Here is a 27478-nt window from a genome sequence, read left to right on the forward strand (position 1 = left end):
AAGACCCAGCTACTGTTGTCCTAACAATGATTAATGGCCCCATTCAAAGGTAAGGAGCTCGGAGGATAACTTCTTTTACAGTGCTGAGGCATGGGGAGCGCTCCGTGCACTCGCTCATCCAGAAAGATAAAGGAAATGGTGCTGGGAAGACCCAGAGAGAAGGGAAAGAAGCTTCAGAGCTTGTGTGCAATTCTTTTTAAACAGATGCCAGTCCCTATTAGGAGTAGAGGTAATACATCAACAGTCTTCAATTTTTTGTGTTTCTATGATATAGATGTGACTTTACTGTACATTTTAGAAAAATGTGAAATGGAAACCAGTGTGTGAGTGTTTACGTTGGGTTAAAAACTGCTGGCCTCTTGAGTGCTCTGCAATGACACCTCTGCCAATTACTTTATCTTTGTCACACTGTTTTAGTGTGAGTGCTTAAGTGTGTGTTCATGTTCACACAGCCTCCAGGGTGCCATGATGGGAGCAGACGTCTGTTCTTTCACTCCCGGCAGGTGAGAACATATTCATCACCAGGCCTGCCAAGCATAGCGACACCCTGACTGCTGCTGTTGGTCTGGGTCAGGATGATCCCCGAACTCAGACGTACAACAGATTATTGCTACAACTGAAATAATTCAGCATAACTTGAAATAGAATGAATGATGCGTGAGTTGTATTATCAAAAAGTGCCGCAGAATAAATGTAAATTAGTGCGTGCAACTGTAAACAGTGTTTGTGCAATGATGATTACGGCTCTGGCAACAACTGAAGCAGCTTAAGACTGGTAGCAATCATGCTAAACCAACAGGGATTAAACGACTACAATGACATCTGCGCTCAATCTGGAGGAAAGAGGGCATTATGGGTGTATGGCAGGTGTACTCACACTCCTTGGACATTCCGACTTCCAGGCACTTCTGCAGTCGACAGTACTGGCAGCGGTTGCGAGTGACCTTGTTGATGATGCAATTTTTCTCCCGGTGACAAGTATACACCATGTTCTTCTGGATGCTTCTCCGAAAGAAGCCCTGTGTGATGGAGGCAGACAGATGTGGACTGGCGTTGGTGAGGGAAGGTTGATACAAGAAGCAACACTCCATAGAAATGAAGCTATAGTTTTGTCAAAAAAGAGGAGGCAGATGCTTTAAAGAGGGGTCACAAACCAGAGTTCGGGGCTGCAAAAGCAACCTCTCAAAAAGTCAAATCCTAAAGGGCTTATTGTGTGACATGATCTAGCAAGACAGTCAAACTCCACGTCACAAAAATACTGATGTTTCAGTTCTAAAGGCCTGAAGTTCAAGATGGGCTAATACCTTGTAACTGCAACATGGTTTACACAGCACAAAAAAAAAAGCTATTTATCGATTTCGGTCTGAATTACAACGGATAGATGATCTCTTCTGATTTACAATCAATAAGAAAACTCGAGTCAACAAAAAGCAAAAATAGCCATGATGAAAAGCCAGGCATCCAAACATACATTTAACATAACACCATGCAACCCCCAATAAAATCAATGTCAGCCTCCGCGGCCTGTCTGCTCCAACATCCCCCGAGTGTCAAACAATAAAAAGGGGTTAATGCAAATCAGCTACAACTGAGTAGACCCTCAGTGAGCATGAATCAGTACAGATGTAACACAGGTCAATGGCAGTATTGATGCGCAACAATGGGACACAAGCTGCATTTTGAAGGGCTGTGCTGGAAGGTGGGTGGGACCAGCACCCGATCGAGCGCGGGATGGAGCCAGTGTTGCCGGGAGCCCTGTCCCGCGCCATGGGATTAGCTCTGGTGGCCAACAGATGGCCAGCAGTCCTAAGCTTGCAATTTGTCCTTCCTGGATCACCAGCCTTACTCGTATCTGCCACCCACCAGTGCCGAGCGGAAAGGCTTTTCCAAATGAGCTACAGAGAGGAAATATTTATGATTTGTATCTGTCGGGGCTTAAAACCAGCATGAAGGATGATCCCAGTTACACAGGGAGGACACTGCTTCTGGCCAATGATGGAAGCGCTATTAGTCTCCTTTACTTGTAAATCCTGCTGTGGCTGTTTGTAATGAGGGAAAAGTGAACATTTCAAACCAAAATTCTGAATTCTGTCACATCATAAGTGACGCATGCCTGTTGATTCCGTAGTGGCCTGACCCTGAACCATGTCATCCGGGGTTTGGCCCACTACAAAAACAGACATCTCAGGTGCCCTCTACCAACACCTCCAGTTTGGCTGTTGCTGGCAGCTCGTGGCTCTGTCAACCCTTCCTGCCCTTTCCTCATCCTCCCGTTCCTTTAGGAGTCATTTCTCCCTGCAGCTCTTAAGCCTCTTTTTGTATCACTGCTTAATCCACTCTGCAACAAGCGGGCCCTCAGTGGGCCTGTCAGCCACACTGCAGCATTCACAGGAGATGAGCAGAAACGGAGACGAAAGCGAAAGAGTTGATACAGGAAAGAGTGCACATGCACGATTCAGTGTGTCCTGTGATTTTGAATGTAGCGCTCTAAAGCGCTTGTATGCCAGTCCTACGCTTCACATGAGTGAGGAAATGGTCTAAGGAGGAGAGCGGGAGGTGCCAGGAGTTTGCAAGTTCATGATGAAACACAGGAATCCTCTCTTACGTGACTTTCACACTGTGGCCAGATTAAGGGTGTGATCCCAGCCTCCCACTGTGACCCTGCATGTGTGTGTGTACGCATCTCTCGCCTCAGCCTGCACATTAGTGAAGACGGATGCTTGAAGGCCGTTTGAAAAACACAACAAATGGGGGGTGGTTTTTTGCATGAAGCAGCACAAGGGGATTTTGGGAATGTAGTTGCCTTCCTCCAACACTGCATGTAGTATATTCCAGGCAGCATGATGGCCTGCTGTTTGCCATCATGCCCCCAGAGAATAACACATGGGATTGGGCAGCTTATTTAATGTATACGTGTTAATATCTCCAGGGGGATGAAAGTGCAATGCCGGTGCACATGTGTGGGTGGTGGAACTTAAACAACAAACGGCCGAGCTGTCTCCAAGTAGCAGAGCACAACATTCCCCTCTGTTTCCTCTCTTCAGAGAAGCCCCCAGGAAATGCCTTTGTAGTTTGGCACGCTGCACCAAAGCCGAGGATGCTAACCCTCATCTTACCCCGGTCTCAAATGAGACAACTATATACATTCACAGGCCTGTAGTGCTGAATTATTGAGCACGCTATGCCAAGTCATTTCTCTGAAGTCAGAGATACGGAGAAGGCATCGTGAATTTTTCAAATTAGCACTGCGGCTGACTCGTGGGCAGCCAGCACATTCTCAGATGGAGGACAAGTGATGGATGTCTGTTTTTAATTAGGGTTTGTTGGCATTTTATAATAGTAGTTATAGCCATCATCAATAACAAGTAATAACAGTGAATTTTAGGGCCCCCTTGACCTCCACTTTAAGTAAAGAAATGGGTGAATTGAATTATCATTTTACAACTGTTTAATATTTTACAGTTTATTTGACTGTTACTTGGTGTCAGGGGTTCATTAAGTATGCTTGTTCACCTATTATTACCTGGAGATGATTGCAAACTTCTAAATAAACAGCACTGTTGTTATTTCATGTCATCATTTTAGGTACACCAATAAACAGTTAATGTAACAACTCTTAGCTGATGCTTTAATTACACTGGTAGCTGTAAAACGCTGCACAACCACTGCGGATGCTTGAGGCAACGAAAGGTGCGAGAAGTGGATTCATCTTGTAACAACAACACAGACAGATTTACACAGGCACAAATGCCACAAATCTGGTCCAAAGATTAAACTTAGTGCCTCACTTCGTCATACGTTACTGGTAATAATCAGCACTGTGATGAGAATGAAACAGCTTGAAATGGATGAATTGTTAAATACTTTTGTTTTTATCAGATCCAAATATTCTTATACAGCAGCGATGAAAGGAGATGCATTTTGAAAATCTCCATTTCCCATAGAGCAGGACACGCGTACACACATCCATACAGCAGGGCAGAGGTCACCGTTCACTTTTAAGGACTTTTTAAAGTCCGATTGTGGGGCTAGGTTACGTTTGATGGAGCACTCAGAAGGTTCTCATTAAATAGCATATGTACACATGTGTGCTGGACTTGTCTTGGCTTCCTCCTCCCATTGCATTCTTACTTATTCCCCCTCCCCCACCCGCAAGCTAATGCACGCTCTTTTTTTGGTGTCAGTGAGTTCAATTATGGCTGCTCAACCCAGGCCTCCTAATCTACTCTCTTCAACCAGCCTTGCTACCCTGGCTCTCCATGTCCCCTGAAGCACACTGGGCTCCCAGCTGTCCCCATATTTGTGTCATTTTTACTTAATCCACTCTCTTTCCCATCCTAAAACTTTTATGTCTGTGATACTGAATCCTGCTTTCCACCCTATAGCTCTTTCTCTTCTCCAACTTCTCTCACCACCACTCCTATCCCTGCACATCATACACACACACACACACACACACACACACACACACACACACACACACACACACACACACACACACACACACACACACACACACACACACACACACACACAACGGCTGGAGGGCCATAAGTCAAACCATCTAACAGGCACCTGTCAGAGATCGACCCACCCTGCCTTAACCAGACCACTCCCTGCCTTCTCTTAACATGCAAATAGCTACTGTGATACAAAACTTTGTTGTTTGAGAGTTCCAACACAATTTTGCCACGTGAAGCATTGGGATTGAGATCCACTGAGTTTACACAACTGCAGCCAGCAGCTCAGGAGCAGTGAGATAAACAGACGTTTGCGCTCACTTAGCCAGGTGTTTGCATGTAGGCAGACAGCAAATCTTAACTGATACCAGAGCGGGCGGGGGTTATTAACGGCCCCATCCTTACCTGAGATGCATAGTTGCACAGATAAAAAAGCTGATATGAAAGATGCTGGACAGCTGACAAGGTTCATGTACTATGTTTGATAAGAACTGCACATTGGGCTGTAACAGTGTGATTATCCATACAGTATATTCCATAAAAGTGATAACACCCAATCAGCAACAAAAGAAATCCAATGACAATCCCCGTTATAGTGGTCATTATGGGGGAAAAGAGCTGAACCAACTTTTTTATGTAAAAACCTTTCAAGGGTATCTTGCTTGCTTGACATATTCAGGGAAAGGCCAAAGAAACTCACCTTACAGCCCTCACAGGCACTGACACCATAGTGGTACCCTGAGGACTTGTCCTGGCACACAAAGCAGGGCTTGTAGACGCGGGGTGGCGGGGGAGGCGAAGGTGGGCTTGGCACTATCTCTTCCGAGCTGGTGCTCTGGGTTTCTATGGCTGTAGAGAAGAAAGAGCAACAAGAACGGCTCAGATGGAGGGCTGAGGGAAGTGCAAGATTATCCAGAATCATAAAGCAAACACACATTCAGGTCACAGGAGGGGAGACCTGTTTTGTTTGATCGGCAATAGCAAAGAGTCCTGCAAACGACCTTCACAGAAGACATTCTAGAACATGCAAGCACGTGCGTGTTTGCACGCTGCTGCAGAGAATTCTAATAAATGCATGAATAATACACCTGTGCTCGTGTACATGTCTGCAAGTGGACGGAAAAATCTGGATATCTTCATGACAGAATGCCTGCATTTCTACTTCTAAGAGTATGTCCATGTTTACAGTGTGGGGATGGGTGTTCTGAAAAGTTACACATCTTTAATAAAGCAGGGACAACACAGAAGCTGACGCAAGCGCCACGACAAACGGGTCATGCTGTGCCTGTTTACATGCAACAAGAAACCTCCCCCATTCCCTTCTTTAATTAAACATCACACCAATACACTGAAAATCCCAACATGATACAAAGATGTTGGCACTCAGAAGGTCCCCGTATTTTGTGTTTGGACCTTCTGGGCTGACAGTCCTCCTGATGCCTTCATGTAACAGGGACTGGACTTTGGCCTCAATAACCTATGTGTTACTAAACACGCCCCTCTAATCAAAAAATAAAAACACAGACCATGGCGCTGTGGTCTAAGGCAGACTCAGTAAATCAATCTCTTCTTACAACTGGTGCCATTCTAATTCAGTGCCATAAATGTTCTTTTGTTGCTCTAGTGCTACACTGATGTTTCTGTTCAATAGTTTGGCAGCATTTTCTTTATGCGGGGGAAAATCCCATCAAGGCTGCATCGGTGGTGCCTATTCAGGAGCTCCGAACAACATCAGTCATTTTGATTGCATTCATATCCGTACTGATAAACACGTTGAAAGGCGCGTAGTTGTGCGGACTGTTGCTCCATTCCAGAATCCTCAGTTTAACAGAGGAGGGATCTGGGAGGTAGACGAGCAGCCATGAAACTCCTGTGTAAATACAGTTTCTGTTTAACAGAGAGGGCTGGGTCAGCAGGTCCATATTACAGCTGGGAACACACAGCAGATGATGTAGACAAACACCACAGAAACCCACGCAGGATCCCGACAGCCCGCAGAAACCCCTGCACGCAAGCTGGGCAACTCGGAGGGCAGCCTTTCTCTATTCTTTGACACGAGTCCATGTTTCAACTTGCAAATCTCCGCCTGCACGCTGCAGATGGTGCACGGGAAGATTACGTTCACGACACCCAAAATAAATTAACCCCATTTTCCAGATAACTGGAAGGGTTTCTTAAAAAGAAAAGAAAAAAAAGACCAAATGCCAGCTTTTGGATTGATTTGTGGGAGAATAAAGCAGTTTAGAAGGTTTTCAGATGCAGAAGAAAGAAAGAATGAAAGAAAGAACAAGTGAAAGAAAAAAGAAAGATGGTGTGTTTAGGTGATAAGAACAAGAGTCGGCAAGGGAAGTTCCAAAATAGGTCACACACGGACAAAATCTAGAGAAATGAGTTATCATACATAACATCTCTCTCAAATATTTGGAGTCATTCATACTGCACAATTCTGAAGAAATGAATTTCAGTATCTATGGATGAAATTGTGATGCCTTTAAAGACACCTCATCTGCTTTATCAATAATAAAGACTCTGAAGAGCAGAGATATGTTAGTTTTGGTGAAGCCGAAGGGTTTTGGGTTTTGTGTGAAAATGAGAGCAGATCCATTTTTTTTGGTTTAATTAGAGTCGATCTTTGTCCTCACCACTGGACCCTGAAGTAAACACAGTCATATCAAACAAATGTAATGTAAATAGAGCGGCCCTTATGTAACATGGCCCATTTTCTCATTAAAAGAAGACATTCGCTTGCCGGTCTCTTGACATAGACTGATGAAAGCACAGCATTATTGGTGTGTCAAGAGCTATTCAGCCGCATTCAGGCCTCCTCCATTAGAAAGTTATACATCAAGATTAATAAATCTGCCCTCACACTCAAAATAACGTGAAATAACAAAAACGGTATCCATGCCAACATAGAGGGGGAAAAATGTTTTCCCCCTCTCCTTAATCATTAATTCTTAATGAGAGCACCCATGAAAATCTGGGACACAAGGACAAGAGTCTGTGAGGGGGGCTGGTCACTGTAATTAAATACAATGGCTGGCTTTTGGAACCTTGTCAAGCTGAGGCATGGAGTAAAACAATGGCGAGCCTGTGGACCGCGAGGCAGAGTGGCTCGGTGGACTGGACGGAGCTACTTAGCCCTTCAGCAGCCCTCATCCAGCCATTATTCAACACCGGTCTGCATCCAAACTCTGATCAGCACCAACCATCAGACAAGCCTGCCCATTGTGCACTCCACCAAAATCAGAAGCAAAAACTCTGGAAGAAGTGACTCACACTTGCCTGGAGAGGTTCCCTTTGTATATCGCAATATGTTAATGATGAAAATGTGTGTATGTTGAGATTTCCATTTGGGGACCTCTCAGCGCCTGCAGAACCACCACTGTAGCTAATATTGATCAAACTAGCTTAAATTTCACCATCAGAGGAACTGTTGCACTCACCTTGGTTATCGCTATCAATTCTACTGATCAACCAGGCACTGTGAATCTCACACAGGTCTTAAATTAAGTTTATCACCCAGGCATGTTATTGGACCAGTTCTGGCAGTAGGAAGAAATCATCGGTCATCAAGGATAGCTCAGGTTCAAGGAATTTTCACTGTCAAATCAAATCGGCACACTGGATTTTCTAAAAACATTGGACATAACCAGCTTTTCCTCATATTTGTGGATGGACAAATATTACAATCACTCTAGACGGTGTGTATTTGCTCTCTATGAGTGTGCTTGTGTACTTCAGCAATACAGTATATTTGAATAGCTTAATCTAGCAAAGCGTTCTTGAAGTCAGGGCTGAAAGCACTGGTTATTTAATTAGGCTCAAATGTGAGTGGTCTGTAATGCCACTCACCAGATTTACTTTGCCTACATCACAAGCTACAAATGCACTTAGACAAAAGTTACCACTGACTGTGGCATTTCTTAGTGGGCAATAACCGCATGCTTGGCATTAAAAAGATGAACTAGACTGAAGTGTAATCCTGACAGTAGATAGCCTGGCTTACATTGGTACTTCAAAGACATCACAACTACAGAACAGGATGCAGGCACACAAGCCCACCGGCTATTACCAAGCCCACAGACTCTGGGCAGTGTTAGCGCAGTTCTGCGGAGCAGTTCTTGGGGTTCAGCTTTAGGTTAGTCCTCTGAGATTTGATTACTTTCATCCCCACTGGTTACTGCGCCCAGCTGTGAAGCATATTAATGAGATTTCACTATCATTAGGGGAAGGATAACTACATTAGCGGGCTGGCTGGCTGGCTGTGAGTATGACCAAGAGAAGTAGAGGAAAAGAAGAAAAAGGATGAGAATGCCCTCCGCTTTGTTAAATACTAGTATGTCATATCTCCATTGTGCCTCTCTGCCTTCTATTGGGTTAGCTGGGACGCACACATGCTCACCATGTGTACCGTAGACAGAGGAACATAAAGAAGTCCATTTGTCTTTCAGTGCTGGATGTGCAGGAGCACAGACAGCAGCCAGACCTCCGTGCCAAAGGCCGCTGCATTAGCGCTTTCTTTGAAGTCTGCATTAACTAATGAAGCGGAATGGTCAATGTAACAGCCTCGAGGACAGGCCGTCTCGGATGAGCCTGGGAGTGGCTGACCAATGTATCACGTATGTCCATAAAAACAACTAACAGCAAGTTAAGAGCCTTTAAGTGCAGTGAAGAAGACCAGTGGGACTCAGGCACAGTAATCAGATATTTTCTGTTTTCCATATCAGGGATATAGACAAAAACAAAGAAAATCACAGAGACACATACAGGAATGCTTTGTCAGCACTCTTCAATTACTAAAGGGGGAAATGGGACTATTTCCTTGCTTACAGGGAAATCCTGCCATTCTCTCACAAAGCGTCATAGCAGCTTTCCGCTGAAAATGGAAAGGGTATTGCTCACTGCCCTCAAAGTGATTACTGGCAGTAAAGGCATGCATGCCATCTGAATATGTGACAGAGCGAGGGCGTGCGCGTGCGATCACACTCCAGCAGGCATGCAGAGGCTGAGAGATGTAAGCTGAGCAGCAGCGGGCTGTGTTTGTGTTCAAACACAGAGTGTGAACAGTTACTGGACGGGAGGAGGGGAGGCAGCCCGGCTTAAAGGCATGAGAGAGAAACAGGAAGGCGAATCAGGAGGTTACTATGGAGCGTGACTGCAGACGGTTTTCCTCACGCCGCCCATAATCACTTTAACAGCCTATCCTGTCCTGTCCATCTCGCTACCCTCTTCGTCTTTTCCCAACCTGTCCCGTCTTAAAACTTTGATATTCTCTTCCTCACATCAGACATCGACTATATTTACTATATCTGCTGATATTTAATGTGATGGTGCAACACGTTGTTGCACGAATGTGTCTGAAAGCTAAGCTACATGTGTCTAGCTTAGAGGGAGGACGTTAATGTACATTTTTAGAAGGCGTTTGCCTTTTGCAGACAGAACAACATCAACGACACAACAATTGTCGCTTTATGTTTGAGATTATAGCTCAGAGTCCAGCAGCTTGGTATTGAGGTCATATGAGAGTGCTACAAATGGGACAAGACATTTGTGAATGACAGATGGGGGTCTGGGTAAAGGCCGAAGGGCAGGTTACCCCAGAGCAAAGGGCCTTCTTGTCCGTTAAGAAGATCCCTCCAAAACACCAGGAAATGGTGGGCCAGAGGTGGGGAAAACACAGGGCTGTTTTGTGTTGAGGATAATTTATGGCACCGTTACATATTCCTTAACTGCTTGCATGCATTTTTGAGGCTACACTGAATGTTGCTACACAAACAGTGAATATCTGAGCAACTGAGTACATCTGCCTGTTTTCATAATTCCATGAATTTCTACTGATAAGTGTTGTAAATAAGGGCCCTGTGCGTGACGCTCAACATGTTCTTGTCTAAGCGGCGTCTGTTTTTTATCAGCCCTGCAGCCCCCACCATTTTCCCAAGCCCTTCTCCAGGGGCCCAAGATAACTTCCCTCTCCATGCTGCCAGGTCTCTGAAATAACAACACACCAGGTTTTCCTATCACCACTGCCCAGGCAAATGGAGACCGACCCGAGAGCGTGTGCTGACAAACCAGAGTGCTTGGGGAGGGAGGACTGGCAGAGGAAGCAAGTAGATGGCAAAGATGAGGCCAGCAGGGACCTCACATTAACAATCCCAGCGTTTAAACCAAAAACAGATTTAATAAATCCTGTGTGGACTCTAAAGTTCATGCATTTTAGTGGGTGAAGAGTAAACGTGTAAAAAGTTGATTGCTGCTGGAAGGAACACCCGGTTCCCTGGCAACAGCGTTTGCAATCCCTAGTAACACAGAGTAACTTTACCCAGCAGCTGTCTGTGGCTGCTGACTGACAGTTGGACTAAGCAAGATGGCACTTGCCCCAGGGTGACTGGAGATATCTGGCATGAGCTGATAGTGTGGGACATGGTGGTGGGCACAAGAGGGCCAAAAAAAAAGCAGCCCATGTCCGCCAGAGGATGCCAGGATTTGAACGGTCACATCGGCGACTATTTCGGCAGGCTATAGCACATGTGGTGCTAGAGTGATGATATCTGATGCAAGAGCAGATTCTGAACACAGTTGGTGTGTGTCAGCTCTATTTAGATGGCTGATGACAGGTCCCAGTGTTAAGAATACGTCCTTTTTTTCCTGCAGAGATGTAATGTCCTTCTATGTGTCTGCATTAGGCGCAGCTCCAAAGATTCATCACAGTAATGAGCTGAAGATCAGGGAGGTTAACCTATGATTAACAAGCGTTTTCCACTGTTAATCCACAAGACAAATACGGACAGTGTTTGCCAACAGCACATCTTCAATTAAACATAAGCGCTCATTAAATGTAAACAGTATGTTAAAGCTAACAGTTGATCTGGAACTCGTACACACTAAAACGGGGAGCAGCAGGATGTTCCAACAGACAAGGGCGGAAGAGGAGGGTGAGGAGCAAGCATCTGAGAAAGATGTGCCGAGCTGAGAGGCAGCGATGGGAAAAGAGGGCGACACGCAAGCTAAACCTTTTAAAAGCAGGCCCTAAATAAATATATTTTTGTCCTCCCAGGGTGAAAACGGGTTTCACACAGGAAAGTGGGAATCCAGGTGAAGGAGTTGTCTACCTGGTGGATAAGAAAACCAAGTTGGATTGCGGCCCTCGAGGCCTGGGTTTCCACGCCCCTGCTCTGTACACAGTAAGTGCGTTTCCATGCACATTTAAATTGGACTACACTTGTCACTCGATTGGTGTGAATAATTTATACAACCGGACTTTACTGTCTATGAAGGAATTTGCAGTAGTCGGATCATAGGTGGAGTCAAACCACCTCCCTCCCTCCTGCCTGGCAACAATTTGTACTGTTTTACTTTGTTGTGGTTGGCTAGCAACGATCCATAAAGAAGTTAGCCAGCCAGGTAGCAGCCGCAGATAAATCAACAGCGGCGACGGACGGGTTTACGCATCGGTACTTTGTCATGGTTGGCTAGCTTCCTACCGGTTGCTGCCACACACTGCCGACTCAGTGTGATGCTCCTGCTTCCGTGTCAGCCAAATGTAGCGCATGCGCATCATAAGCCAACTCGGCGACCTCATCCTCTCATCAATCGACTCACAACATGGGGGTGTCAGTCCGACTTGTTTTTGGAGTTGCCTGGACTGATTTTCATCGAGCTAAGACATCCGCATACTTTTTATGTAATGAAACGAAGACAGGAATTCTGTATTCCTGCACGCATGTAAACACACTTAGTGAGACTGCGAGAAGGAGCAACGGCTCCAGAAAGAGACCAAAACACCATCTCGATGCAATGACTTCCTGGTCTGGGACCATTTAACGCGTGATGGGTTCAGCATCGTCTTTCGATCTTAACGGGAGGACACATGTGACACAGTGATGCCAAACACTTTTACAGAACAGGTTTTAATGGAACTGCTCTTACTGTGAAAATGGTCGCATGAAACATTAAGTCTCTCTTTTACAGAGCCAGCACCGGTTAATTATAGAATTGTGCGTGAGTGGATGACAGCATGCGAGCGTTTCCCCTCTGCGAGAACTGCACTCATGCATACTATAAGAACCAAGATGGTGCCTTCCCAACTATAAATCCGACATCCATGATGGGCGACAAAATTAGTCTTTTGTGTGAAAAATATCCCTGCTGCCTTAAAAGCAATAATGGACAAACATGTAAAAACAATTAAAATGGCTCACTGCAAAGTTTTCACAGCAATAACCAAAGTCGTCAGTTAAGGGTTTAGAACAGATGATTTAAATTAGTGGTGAAAGCACGAACACATTTGTGCCCTGAGCATTTAAAGCCGCTACAGATGAAGAAATTCTGGATAGCATCATTCGGTCTGCCTCAGTTGAAATGACACCCTTACACATTAACCAGTCTCTATTCATCTTAATGGAGCCGAGTGCCACACGGCATTTGAAGGCCAAAGCCCCCTCCTGAATGCTCATGCTCGAGTGTTTGCTCTTCACTCGGTCTAACAGAGAGGTTATCTGACCATTGATACTCGCTAATCCAATGTGACTGGCAGCATTCAAGCCCCCCCTGTCCTTAAGCGCATATTTAACAGAGGGTGGAAGCAGGTCATAAATATGAGGGCAGTAAAGGGCTATTTGCATTAGAGGGCTAAAGTGGACTAGATGGGGCTAGGAGGAGGTGGCAAGTGAAAAGGAAGAACAGGGGATCAGCAGAGAAGAAAGGGAATCTGCTCATGATCTGGGAAGAGAAGCGGGGATCACCAGGGGCAGGCTTTGTCATGTTAAAGTGCTTCTCTCCACTCATGATCCCTCTTTTTCCCCTTCTCTCTGTGGACATCACAAACGAATAGATTACCAAGGTTTGATCTGCACGGCTTCAGCGCCGGAGCATAGGTCATGCGTGCAGCGTATATAGAACTGGATCCACTAGAGCGGGTACTCCTCTTCTTTGATCATTTTCTCACCACTTATTTTTTCTCAGGATAAAGAAATCTACATTTGTCATTTCACATACTCATCGGTGGGAGTCAAGGCTGACTTATTAGACTGCAGTAATTTCCTTCTGCCTTCAGTTCTTTGCATCCTCACCTGCATTCCTACACTGTGCTCCACCGTGATGACAACAGCCCCTTCGTAAATAAGCGCAAAGTACCGATGACGCCGTCATCTTTTGCATCAAATGAATTTGAGTGTGTTTATAAGTGGAGGCACTTTAAAGGGTGTCAAAAAGAGCATGCAGATACGATTATCCTGTCACAAGCCTTCTAATGAGCACAACTGAGGAGCGAGCTGAAGGGGTTACTAGGTCAGCACAAAGGTTGAAATGACCTTTGGACCCCGAGGAAATTGCTTGCATATTAAGAACAGCTATGCAGGGTAGAACAAGCTAGCTTCACAGTGGCAAATACGTCGCCATCTTCCCTGCCCAGAAACATTACATTATTAATGCTAAAATCTAAATTCTAATGTCAAAGGAAGCATAAGGAAGTCAAGAAAAAGCAAAAGCATCCACAATATGGTATTTCTATTGTGGCGGTATGAAAACGATTTGTCAGATTACAGGAAAAAAAGCTCGAATGTACATATTGAAGTCAGATCACGCAGATGTAAACGTGAGCATCAACGCTCGCCACTGCTCCAGTGCTCATGCCCTCTAATGATAACTAATGACACGCGTTTGATTCAGCCGTCTGATGTGGAGCATCAGGGGGCTGCTTAGGGGAAGATTTGGGCAGAGTGAGGGGGAGAATGGGTGGGCGTGGAGAGCCAAACTCATTTGTCTTTAGTGTCAGTGCTAATGAAGAAAAAAATATATTTCCAAAAAAGCGAGATGCTTGTTGATAGCACTGGGAGGTTAAGTGAGTTCAGTCCTTGGGAAAAATGGCTGATGAGAGGAGGCAGAGCCATCAAGAGAGAACAGCAGGGTGTTACCAGGGCTTAATGAAGGACATGTTTGGCTTCCTCTAGTGTGGTTTGTGCGCTTCCTCTTCGCTATGTGTCTGGCCTGAGCGTTGTCTGCGTCTCCACAGACAGTAATTTCCTGCATGGATCCCTGACCTTTCAGTGTGGCTGTGGGGGTATGCCATTTAATTGTGACACGCACAAACACACGCAGGCACCGTTTCCTGTGATATTACTGGCCTGTGGGTTGGTTTCAGTGAGAAAACAATCACTCCGTTCCAGCCTTGAAAACAAATCCAGGGCCACCTACTGTACTTTATCAATGACAGTTGCTCATATTCAGGTTTCATTTCACGGTCAAACACAAGGAGATATGCAAAACAACACCTTTACAGGGGACAAATTCTGCAGTGTGTCTGATGTACATCCTTTATTAGCAGTCCTGCCAAAAACAATGAGGAAAGAAAACCTGAACCGGATCCTCAGGTGAGTCTCCTGGGTGTTATTCCCACCTCTCCCCACCTATGCCACCCTCGCCCCTGGGGTGCAGTTAACCTCGGCTGGTTTATGTCAACTGCTGTGTAGCTCTTTTTATGACTGAGTCTTCATCGTGACTGCTTTTGGGGGGTGTCTGAATGTCGTCTGTTGCTACCCAATTCTACCCCAAGTAACAACACACACCTCTCCCAGTTAACTCTGTCCATTAAGCTAAGTGGGGCCAATATATTATGCAAGAGTTGGCACTAAATTATTGAAGAGGTACAGGGAACTGTGATGAATCGTGCCACGCACAGGTGAGGGGGGACCGTAGGACTTTCTATTCAAAGTTGATTACAAAATTACACATTTGTGAGCCAATTTGTTTAATAAGATGATATGGACTTTAGGTTGGAACAACAACGCTAATGTCAATCCGTGATGAATAAATAAAGAGCCAGTTGCTGGAAGCAAAAGGAGATGGATGTACAGCTTAGCCAGGAGAGGAAAAAAGATTGGGAAGAACGAGAGCAGAAAATACAAAAAGTCGTGTAAAGACAGAGAAACATTTCCATGGTGTGATTTTAATATATCTTGACCTCTATCCCATTTAACTTTTAAAAAAAAAGCTGAAAGGAGATGAGAGAGAAAATTAGGGCAGGGCATTTAAAGAATGAGAAGCCAGCTTTACGGTGCTACCCCCTTCTCCTCCCTCTGCAACGTAGGCGTGGGCCCTGGGGGAGCCACCGAAGTTAATACACTTATTAAGCCTCGGCGGTGAAGCTCGCTCCACCTACTCAACCCTTAACTTCAAGGAGCTCTCGTCCTGCCAGGCAATGGGCAATCTAGCTCACTTCCACAATGAGATCAAACAGACCAAAGTAGGCCAGCTCAGGGCAAGCCTGCAATGGAGCTTCCTGCTGAGCAGTGAGGGCAGGTGGGGTTGAGTATGTCAAGCCCTAAGAGCATCCCAGCAGGCTTTACAAGGCATCAACCTTGAAAGAAATATTCCTTAACTTCCTCTCTCTGACTGACACTGCCCAAGATTCTGGTACATTTTCTACGTTCAGTGGGGCTTTTGCAAACACGTGCACCAGAAGGGATTTCATCCCTCGCTAGCTGTAGGTCGTCCATAGCTGTAGAGGATTAGAGGTCAACAGGACAGGGAGGTTGAGTCTGGATGGCCATGTTGCTAGTACTAATCTAGGCTAGACAGAGGTGCCTTCTCTCTATGCATGGGCTGGTCACCTCTGCTGCCAAAAGGACATGTATGTGGGTCGGTCGGTCGGTCTGTCGGTCTGTCGGTCTGTCGGTCTGTCTGTCTGTCTGTCTGTCTGTCTGTCTGTCTGTCTGTCTGTCTGTCTGTCTGTCTGATCACTGCATTACATCTAATCCATAATTCACATGGAGGGGAAGGATTAGTGTTGCTAACCTTGCCTGTACCCAGAAGGAGTCCATTTGGGCAGCCATGCAGATTGCACGCTAGGCTCCCCGAGTAAGAAATGACGGTTGTCTTAAAGGTACAGTCCACCTAGATCAAATTTCCCACAGAAAGAACCCTGGGCTGCTGTCATATTGGGAGCTGTTTTGCAGCATAAAGAACAACTAATGTCTTGCTACAATTCTTATTTAGTCTAGAAGAATAGGGTTAACCAAGGATAGGCTGTTTTACTGAGAAGCATTACATCCTTTTTCCAGTTACTCCTCACAGTGGTGGAAAAAAGTTTTCAGACAACCTAAAAATGTTTACTATCAACAATATTATTACAAAATAGTTGTGAAAAATCTTTTTGTGTCTCAAAAGGTTAGCGTTAAAAAAAAATCACATATTTTTTTAGGGTACTCTTTACAAGCAAAATTAACAAGGCTTAATTCATTTTTGACAGTTTCCAGATGTCAGTTCTCAGCGTTGTTGGCATCAAAGTCAACCAATAACACCTGAATGTGATAATAATAAATAAACCTCATCATCATCGAGTTAATGTGAGCAGTCCTGCCATTAGCACACAGTAGGGCTATAATCCTGTCCAAAAACCTATTTCCACCACTGTCGGGATAGCTAGAGAAGGAAACCACAATTTGGGGCATGCACACATCAATCCATCCATCCACCCACCCTGTCAGTACTAAAATTGGTGCAAAATTACAAACACAAACTTGATGGACAGATACTAGAGATGACCAAGAGAAATGTGTGACATAGGCCTGGGATATAGGTCATTCTGTACCAGACAGCATTTTTTCCAATGCTGGACAGTTTGCAGCTTTTGGACCCAGGCCAAACTGTGATCAGTTGCACTAGGGCAGTAATAATATCAGTCATAGAGTCAAGCCTCTTCCTTCTATGCTCTCCCTGTCCATCCATAGCTCTGCTGCATTTTGTTCAAAGAGCAGAACTCCAGAGGCCAAAAATGACATTAAACCGCCTGAGAGGCTCCACTGAGATTACTGTTTAAAAATGCCAACCCTCCTGGTGCCCCCCTTTCTCTGCCTTTGCCTGAGAGCTACCCTTCCCTCCCTCTGATTTTCTTTCAGCTGAGAGGTGCTGACAGCCCAGACACAATAATCCAGCTCTATTGTGGAGCTGCCACAGTGGCAGCGGTGCTGTGTAAAGGTTTCCCACGTATGGTGTGAGGGCAGAGCGGGGTGTCACTTCGTGGCATGGGCACAGAAAATTGCTGCTAGAAGCAAAGAGGGTTGGTCACCAGTTACTGTATGAAGCCACAGTGCATGATTTGACAACTCTTGACCTTTCTTATAAGCCAGCTAAACCACTGGAGGAAGAACAATTAGGAGTGTTTTATCTCCAGATGATACAGCGTCTCCTTTAAGGTTTGTATGTGAACACCACAGGGAATACGTAGCCAAGATTTTAATTCTAATTTATCTATCCAAAGCAAATCATTAGCGATCCCCCTCCTGTTTTCAGCCAACTATAAAAATGTTCCCGATTCTTGTTAAAAATGCAGTGGAATAACAGATGCTAAACATCTGCCATTGTAGCCTTCTGCATACGTTCTACCCAGTGTGGCTACAGGGTATATGACCGTTCACGCAACAATAATATCACAAACAGGATTATGGGGAACAAGCCACTTGTAACCTGACTCTGTCTGCCTCCTTAAGATGAACATGACATCCCATCCATCACTATCCAGCATTACACTCTTCCTTTCCACCTCTACCACACTCTTGGCAGTCTATTTCATCTCTGTCCCAGGTGGGCCTTAAAGAGTCAAATGTCAGAGACTGGGCACCAGCCAGACACGTAATGAATATGAAATGATTCAGAGGGGCTGTGGGAAAGAGAAGAGAAGAGCATCCAGACAGAGAAGCTCCTCTGTTACTAAGTGGGACCATATTGAGATGAGCTGAGCTGAGCTGGGATAGGCTATGCTCTGTCGTGAGACATGAGAGGGATCTAAGGAAGAGTACACACAATAAGGATGTATATAGTTTCTTTGGAACTCGCATTCGATAAATCAAGCCGCACCAACAGTAAAAGGCCCCAGATATGTCCTGTGTACAACCTGAGGGGTTTTTCAAAGCACCACGCCTGAGATCTAGTGATGAAGTGTCGGTGGATCGTATGAACCCCTCAAACATTTGTCAAACCTTTGTGCCGTTTTATTAAAAACATGCTCGTTTGGTTAACAAAGGTCATCAAAGCAATATGCATTTCTGCAAAAACGGGTAGAAATATAATGCTCTTTACTTCAGCCATGCTGGCCTCTCCTCTATTTCTGTGACTGCCCCACTCTATAAATAGTGGGGGCTCATTGGATTGCAAGGCGTGCGTTTAGGTGTGCGCACGCGCACTTATTGGCAGTCACAAATTTGTAATGTGTGTGTCTCGAAGAGGTTCAACTGCGGACGAGCGCAGTAGAAGAAGCAGACTAGGGTCTAAGACAGGGCTGCAAGAGAGAAGAGCGGTCCGCAGAGCCTGGGGAGGCCAGTGGCCCACCAAAACTGATGAAACAAGGCAACATTCCATGTAATCACTCTATATATAGCAGATGCTGGCAAAAGGGGTTGGAGGGCAGGAAATCTTGTAAAATATGAGGAAAAATTAGGGCAGGCAAGCATTAAAGATTAATCGTGACACTCACTGCCCAGCGTGGGCTTGCCATGTGGAGAATGCAACCATGGGGGGGGGGGGGGGGGGGGGGGGGGGGGGGTAAAAATGGAGGGAGAATGGAGACACTTTGGGAATGAAAATGCATTCTTGGGTGATAAATGTCCCTAGTTCAATAGCCAGATGAATTTATGTGTGCTCCATTATGGGAAGGTGGGGACGAAACATAGAGATGGGCTGGAGAGATGGGGAGGGTGACAAAGAGAAAGAACGTGCCCTTCTCTCAATGTGCCGGCGAGTTAGCCATGCAGAGCCCATTGCGAGCAAGCCATCTGTAGAGATAAGTAAAGAAGTGATTACAACAGGCCCAGCTCAATTTCTGACAGTTGACGCTCGGCTGCCCCCGTAGAGCTGAATTGATTTAAATGAAGAAGCTATGAATATTTTATAGGGTAGCCCCCCTCCCCCTTACCTGAACTGTTTTGATCTCCCTCATATCCCTGTGTACGCTGTGTAACAAGACACGTGCGGAAGGCTGTAATTAATGACAGCAGAATTACTGCCCCGTGTCACAATATCTGCAACCAGCCACTGTCTTTAAGCTGTGATGAATCAATGTTACCGCCTGGATCTTTTGTGTATCCTCCTCTCCTCATCAAAGGGAGCTTTTGCCGTGTACACCAGCCCTTGGTTGGGGATTTAGCATCAAACCAAATGAGTATACAGAACATTCAGGCAGTTGCCTCTGGCTAATTCTTTACAAACAGGCTGGGGCTGGTGGATTTGACCTTGTGTTCACCACTCTAATTGAACTTTACTGGACTTCTGACGTCTTTGAAATAAAATGATTGACTCCCTGATGATATTGTGCCAAATCCACTCATTACACTGTGATTATGACAGATATCACAGTCGGCCGAAATGTGTAAACTTGATATTCCAAGTCAGTGGACGAACCAGGTTAATGTGCAAGAACTCACATCCGAAAAGGTAGGTACAGATTCAACGGTTGGTAGTAGGGTGGCGTTTTTGGAGCGAGTAATGGCAGGTTGTGAAATGTTGACCTGCGGCCCCTCCCCAAGAGTAGTGGCCCTTTGCCTTTACAAACATACCTTGATGACAAAATGTGTTATTGATGTTCACCTGAAGGTGAAAGCAGGCGCGCTTTTGTGGACATACTGATCTCTCGCTCACACACACACCCACTCACTCGGGCATTCCGAGCTTTCAGGATACTAAATCACTGTCACCATCGGCTGAATGGGGTTAGGCAGACGTGGTGCAATAAGAAGCCTGCTTGATGCTTTTCTTCTCAAGAAGAACAAGGTCCTTGCTTCAATGCTGTCAATCTATCCTGCCAGCTCCATCAAGCTGGGATCAACAAAGCTCCAGGATGAAAGGGTCATTCTTTCATAAGCCTGACCATGAAAGCACCAGGGTGCATGTGCATTAAAGTGCATGCAGGCAATGTTATGAAGCTTAGTGGCTTGACATTGACATTAAGGTCAGGCACAACATTTCAGGAATATTAAAGCTCAGGATTTGCATTACAGTATTAGAACAATATCACAAGCTCATGTTTTCAGGAGAATTCACGAGTGAATTGATCAAGACAATAAAAGTCATATTTCATGACCTTAATACACGACCTTTTCCCTGTGGCAACCTTGTTTCATTGCGCTGGGAACTAGCAGCACTGTGGTGATTCCACCAGCTTCTTGTGTGTGCACCATTATTTATGTTTTCTAAATTCTCAGCATCTTCTTGAAAAAGAGAACCCTGGCATATAAACAGGGGAAGAGGAAGTGATATTCAAAGGTCTTTCGCCCAGCACATGCCAATTTGTTGGCCCACACAAAATGTAAACACATCTTTCACCATTTTCAATGTTGCTCACAGCACAAACTAATAGCTCCTGCTGCTGCTTTGTTAACGGCAGAGATTTAAAAAGTATGGAGGAAAATGAGAGAGCCTGCGTGTCATAAGAAAAGGTCACAGGGAAGCGATAAAAATCCACCTCAACTAACCTCCTTCATGATTGCTTGAAATGCTCTTAAAGCCACGGTCCAGAAATAATCAAATACCTTCTCATTTCTACTAGATCTTTTTAACCCTGTCAGGCAAAAGAACTTCCTCACAAATTACTCTTTCCACTGACTTCTGACTCCTTGAGCACACGTTTATACATGAGTGAATCTTTGGGCCCACCCCCTTTCCTTGATACCCTTGCTTAAGTGTGTGACTGTCATGTGAACAGGGCCGTGCACATTCTTTCATGCATGAGCCTGTAAATGCCATAAGGATGTGGACAGTCAACGGATATAAAAAAAACTACATTTTTAATCTACAGCGGCAGAAATTTGCTGGCATTGTCTACAGCCGGCTGGAGCCTATTGAACAACTTGAGTGATAAGATCTTTAAAGAACAATAACATTAGGGATGAAGTAGCTATATGATGTAGGAGTGTGCCTGGCCAGTTAATGGGTCCAGGAGGCCATTTCCTTCAGTGAAGATGTCACCGAGTGCACTCATCTGCAGAGCCTGGGATGAAGTGAATGAATGTGGAGAGTTAAAAAAGAGGGAACTCGTGGAGGTTAAAGAACAAGAATCTCTTTTAAAAATGCAGCCAGTCAATGTTTGGCTTTAGCCGCTCCGTTGTGTTTTCTGCCTCTGTGAACCAATAAGCCTCTGAGCCGCGTGATGACACAAACGGATGTTGTGCTTGGTTTCCCAACCCCCCTGCCACTGCTCCCTGGTTGTGCATTACATTTTTTTATTGTGTTCCATCCTCCTGACACACACACACGAACGCACACACACACACACACACACACACACGAACGCACACACACACACACACACACACACTCTCTCTCTCTCCTCTTGCAACTTGTCTGGTTGAGCAACACAATGTGAATTTGAGTGAAGGATCAGAGGTCTTTTCCTGGGCCAAACCCCCACAAAATACCCCCAGATGTGCTCACATGGTTTGAATCAACGCCACAGACGATCACTGAGCCATTCCAATAAATGCTATCAAGCACAGAACATGTCTGCTTTTAAATACACTTAGAAATTAGTTCACAAGGCTTTAAAAAAAAAAGCAACTCCTCAAATTTTGAAAAACGAGACTTCATTGGGTACAACAGGTAAAGATCTATTTTGAGTATGTTTTGTTGTTGCTGGCAAACATCTAAAATTCCTGTTTAATTGTCACATCATCATGTGTTTCTATAGTCCCGAGACAGAGAGGAAATTGGCCCTTAAGAGCCTGTGGAGATTCCTACTTTTACACTCCTTCAGCTGTGAAAGACAACAAAACTCTCTCTTCTCGAAAGGCCTGCCAGAGCTTTGAGGTAATGAAAGGGAAGAGTCTCTCCAACACCGTGTTGCTGCAATAAAACTCTTACTGCTGCAGGTACCAAGTCAAAGACTTACATTTTCAATCACCGGCAGCTCATAGTCAACCCAGGAAAACACAAACACACACCAAGCAAAAAAAGGCATTTCAAAAGACCAATCAGACAAACAAGCCATATTCTTCACGACATTAAGCCTGTCCTGATCCCTTTCCGGCACAAGAACTATGACCAATTTCATTATTTTTAGAAACATGTTTATTTTTACATACCTGGTGTTTCCACTTCGATAAAACAGTTAGACTCAAGTGCAGTTTTTTAAAATCGAAATTTTCCCTTATTGTCAAACTATATTTCAAAATAAGCTGGAATTTAAAATCCATCCATCTGGCAAAAGGCCCGTTTTTGGAAGTCAAGTGTCCGCGAGTGTCCGGTGGGGCCCGTGGGCACAGCTATCCAGATTACCAGAGGAGCAGAAGGTTAAAACTGGCACGACAGTCTGATCTGATTAGCAGTGGCATGGCTCGTAAACCCTTGTTTGTATCAAGTGCACATTTCAGGAAACCCAAACGCTTTTGATCGTGTGGCCCTGTTCAAAGCGCCGCAGTCTCGCCGAGGTTTCTCGGAATAAAAAAAAAAAAAACAGCATACCCAGCCAGGGCGCACACAGAGGCAGAAAAAACACAGACGAAAGTGGGTCAAGTATATATAATGCAGTTTACAAAGCTCGACGAGGGCGAAAACACGCAACGCTTTTGGTACATATTAATGGGGTTAAATGATTGAGGTAAAACAGGGCGGGATACACATGGACGGATAATGGGGGGGTGACTGCAGTCAATTTGCGTATTTACAGGTTATTAAAACGATAACACCCCAGTGAACGCATATGCAGACATGGGGGGTTTAGTGGAGTGAAGTTGGGGAGGACAGAAAAGGCACCTACAGTGGTTGGAGCCGTTCCAGTGCTGGTTCCTGATGGACGTGCTGTAGGGATGGGGCGCCCCGGGCACCAGTCCTTTCTCTGGGATCAAGCATCCTCTGCTCTGGTTGTAGTATTCCATCATTAAAAAGGGGTTCGGGCTGGGATTCAGTCCCACCACGTCCACACTCTCATACATCATACGCAGCGAGAGAATATAGTCAGAAGCGAACTACCGGGGCGCACGCAGGAACACACGGACCCTGTGGTTGTCGGCACGCCGCAAGCAGTTGCAAACACGGGGGGACAGAAAGGAGGGAAACTGCATTAAAATCGTAGGAAAAGTGACAAATCCGAACACAGGGGGGGGCCGGGGAACATTTGGCATCTTCTTTATTCCGCTGATCAAAAATCAAACTGGGGAAAGGGTCCGCGTCTCTGGAGCTTAGTCAGCTCGGCTCAGTATGAAAACATAATGCGAGAGAACAGTCTGCATGGTGCCCGACGCCGAGAACACGACTAACAGAAAACGACCCGAACGACTTCAACAAAAAACACGGGTCCGCTCCCGTTCTCCAGCCGTGACGCACAGCATTTACGGCAATATCCACAGCAGAGAGAGGATTAAATCCCAGGGAAGAGAGAACGCAGAGCTCCCCAAGCCCCCACGACAGCACGGGGAATATCACAGCGACGGCAGCCCAGCTATCAGAGAGGAGATTCCGCCCGGGCGCAGTGCGTCCTCGGGGTTACGCTCGGCCGTCCCGTCTGCGCCCGCCGAGGGTGGACTACTGCCAGCCGAGCGCTCTCCGTCTGGACCCTCCAAACACCTGGCGGCGTCTTTCGCTCAGTCTCTGCTGTCGGTTATCCAGGGTGGTGTAGGATATGCAGCGGGGGCAGCCTTGTTTGTATTCGGGGAGAGGAGCCTAACGCATTCCCACACTTTATCGTGCGACTCTCATGTTCTGCAGAAATGTGACAAGGCACAGCAGCTGAGGACTGTAGCTCCACCTCCGCTCGGCTCTTTTGCTTTTTCCCTCCCAACACTCGATCTCTTTTCAGGGTTTGCTCCTCCTACGTTTAACCCTTTCAAGGATCTCCCGGTGGATTCCCCTGTCCAAACTCGGGAGCAGGGGGCGCACTCCTCCTCATCCAATGTCGGCTGCGGAGCTTTCAATACAAACGCGTTTGCGGATATGATTAAGTCATACAAGCTCCATAATGAACCTTTCATATCAATAAGCCGAGTTCCTAATGAGCGCTGTCGCTCCGCTTTTCCTGGAAGTTCTCCTCTATGGTTTCGGTCTTTTGGGCTCCTCCTTCCAACTAATTTGACCCTTTCCCCCGTCCTCTCATCAGTCCCTACCCTCAGACTTTTTTTTCTCCCCCAGCCCCACTTTTCTAATTTGCCTAATGCTATGCAGCTGAACTTTCCCTGAACCCAGAGAAGTAGGCAGCCTCACCTCCTAGTGACCCACTGGCTGACTCGGATTCGGCTTTCTGGCTCGCTCTCATTCGACATTATTCAAGGTTTCCCACCTTGCCCACTCGGTCGGTGTAACACCATTACGCTTTTCCTCGAGTGCTGCCCAGAGAAGCACCTTAGTCTGCTCACCCAGCACACATCCAGGCACAAAAGCAGTAAAGTCACTGAGTCATGAATCTGCCCACTTTTCCCACAGCGGAACAGGAAACTTTGGGAAGATGTATGCTGTACCACCACCCACCAAAACAGGACGCCGCTTTAAATGGTCAGCAGTCCACGCCACCTCAATGCACCATGTTATGTAAACACGGTGCTCTGCGTGGCTTGTGGCTTGCTTCCATGCCATAGTTATTACAGCATTATGCATGCATAATGCATTGAGAGGTAGGGTCACATGATAGTGGCTGCTATATCAGTGTTACTGCGGTTACATACATTTGGCTGCACATATGCAGTCATTTCATAAAAATATGCTGGTGTAACACTGGATTTAAATATATTAATATGACCGAAATGGGCACAAGATCAACAACATAGTCTGGTCATTTAAAAAAATATATCAAAAAGCTGAATGGCTGAAAAACACAGGAAAAATACATTGTGGGAAAACGAGTGTGACTTGTATTGTAATCTACACCACTGCCGGAACAATGCATGTCCTCTCCTCCCCCACTTTCCCTACACCTGATCCACAGGCCACAGCTGGGTCTGACCAACATGGATTTTTGAGAGGGATTATCTGCATGGAGCCTGGCAGGTGGGCTCGGCCTGCTCCTCCCCGCTGACTGTGACACTTATTTAATGCAGGCCCCAGTGTGTTTACCCTACCCGATAAGGGCCCAGTGCTCAGGCTGGGACCACCTCGACCCCTCGCCTACACTGATAATGCAGCCACACATTCCTTGACGGGATTAGTCCTATGAGTAATGGCTGCCAGAAAATGCTAATTTTGCAGGCTCTGTTTTCTTCTCCAAGGGGACAGCATTCATCCTCGAGTGATAGCCTGTGATAGCATACAACAAGCTACAGATAGCAGATTGATGACCATGGCTTATTACAAAGGAGCAGAAGGGAGAACCCTCCCCCACAACCTTTAAGCTGTATTTTGAAGCAAAACAGTCACTTTGACATTCATAAAAAGAGAGGAATATATCAAATGCCTACACAAAATAATTTGTTATTTCTGAGAGGGACTGGGCTATGATTTCCAAGCAATAGCCAGTTAGGGAATTGGGTGTTTTATCTTTCTTTAGTGGAAAAATAAGTGGTGATTTGTCACGATACTTGCAGAAGAGTGGCCAATGCTCCCTGTTGCATCATTTTTATTGAGCAAAGTCTAAAATCTATCAGAAGGGACTCATCTCACATTAGTACATCAGCCCAGGTGGCTGTTTTTCTGCCTCTTTCTGCCCCGTTCCACATAACATGGAAAAGTACTTTAGCGGACAGCAGTGCCAGATTGTGTTTAAATCCCTTAACTTGTTACAGGTTACATGGTTTGTTGCATAAATTCCAGACATGGAGGCTTCGCAGAAATAGATGATTATATGAGCAAGAAGTAATAGAGACATTCCACATGTGGTAAACATTGTGCTCCTAATGTGGAGCAAATCTACCACTACAGAGTCCAGTGGAGAGAGAAGAATGAGGTGGAGGGAGTTTGGAGGTCATTCAAAGAGGTTTATGGGCAAGGGTGAAGAGGAGATTGCAGCCAGGACCTTAAGGGTGTCAAACTATTTTTACTACCCCAAATCTCCTTTCTTAGTCCAATCAGGGTTGTTAGGAAGTTGTAAAATGTTGTTCCCTAGCCATCCCCCCCCCCCAGGGATATATCCAAATCTCTGTTATGCTGTGGTGCAAAAGCATGCCACATACAAGTCAGTAGCATTCACCTACGAAGTGTTCAGCAGCCTAATCTTCTCCACCCCCACACTTCCCGCTGGCTTGGTCCCAGCAACTGCTTTCCTCCTGACGCTTTCAAACCAAGATTTTCCTGGATCTGCAGGTCAGCATATGTCTGTTCTTCTGCTCTGGTGTCCTTAGGTGCAGGGTCACAAACTGCATAGACTTGTCTGTTACCACTTTGCTCCTCTTGCAGCCATTGTGGTTTCTGTCTGAGCGTATGTGTCTATTTGTTTGCACAGCTGTTTTCTTTTTTCGCAGCCGATATTGGCAGCACCATCCAAACCCAACAGCTGTGGTCCCCGACTGCAAGCCGATGTGTGATGCGGGCTCGACCCTTCAATGTGAGAACATCCTGTAGTTATCAGTGCATATTAAACTGAACTCACCTCCTTCCTGGATGACAGATACACATATATAGAGCACAAAACATTAATGATCTCCATTACTGTGCGTTGCTAACTTCTACGAGTGTGTGTGGGTCTTTTTTAAAAAGAACCTACTTGGTGGCTGCAGGGATTTTTTGTGAAAGGCAACCCCCCTTCCTCATTACCCTTTTAATGTCCCCCTCACAGCAGATTCCAGCATTTATGGTACTGGGCTATATCTTCCCATAAAGCCTTTTATTGTTTAGCCCATCTCTATGGTGGCTGTAACCTGGTTTTCTCATTTTTTATGGGGACCTTCACTATATCACTGGGAGGGGGGGCTGCCCACCATCGGTGTTTACCAAAGTATGGCCTACTCATAAATCCATTATGGCCAGCGGCATTCTGGAAATACCTCCACAGAGTGAGAGAAAAAAGGAGAGGGAGAGACAGAGCATAGTCTATGACTTGGAACTGTCTCCACACAGTGGCAAAAGAGAGTGGACTGATGGTAGCAAAGATCATTAAGCCTTTGCTCCTTTAT

At 45.6% G+C, this 27478-nt stretch overlaps 1 protein-coding gene across 2 annotated transcripts in view; it reads right to left on the reverse strand.

The window, feature by feature from the left end:
• Positions 1-27478, reverse strand: part of raraa (retinoic acid receptor, alpha a) — a 96221-nt gene that overhangs the window by 6859 nt on the left and 61884 nt on the right. The window contains 3 exon segments of one of the 2 annotated variants that reach the window (NM_001032753.1): positions 878-1019; positions 5161-5309; positions 23203-24583. In NM_001032753.1, coding sequence (NP_001027925.1) covers positions 878-1019; positions 5161-5309; positions 23203-23377 — 466 coding nt within the window. In that variant the 5' untranslated portion in view covers positions 23378-24583. 2 annotated transcript variants of the gene reach the window in all.

Source organism: Takifugu rubripes, chromosome 1, assembly GCF_901000725.2.
Source record: "Takifugu rubripes chromosome 1, fTakRub1.2, whole genome shotgun sequence".
NCBI lineage: Eukaryota > Metazoa > Chordata > Actinopteri > Tetraodontiformes > Tetraodontidae > Takifugu > Takifugu rubripes.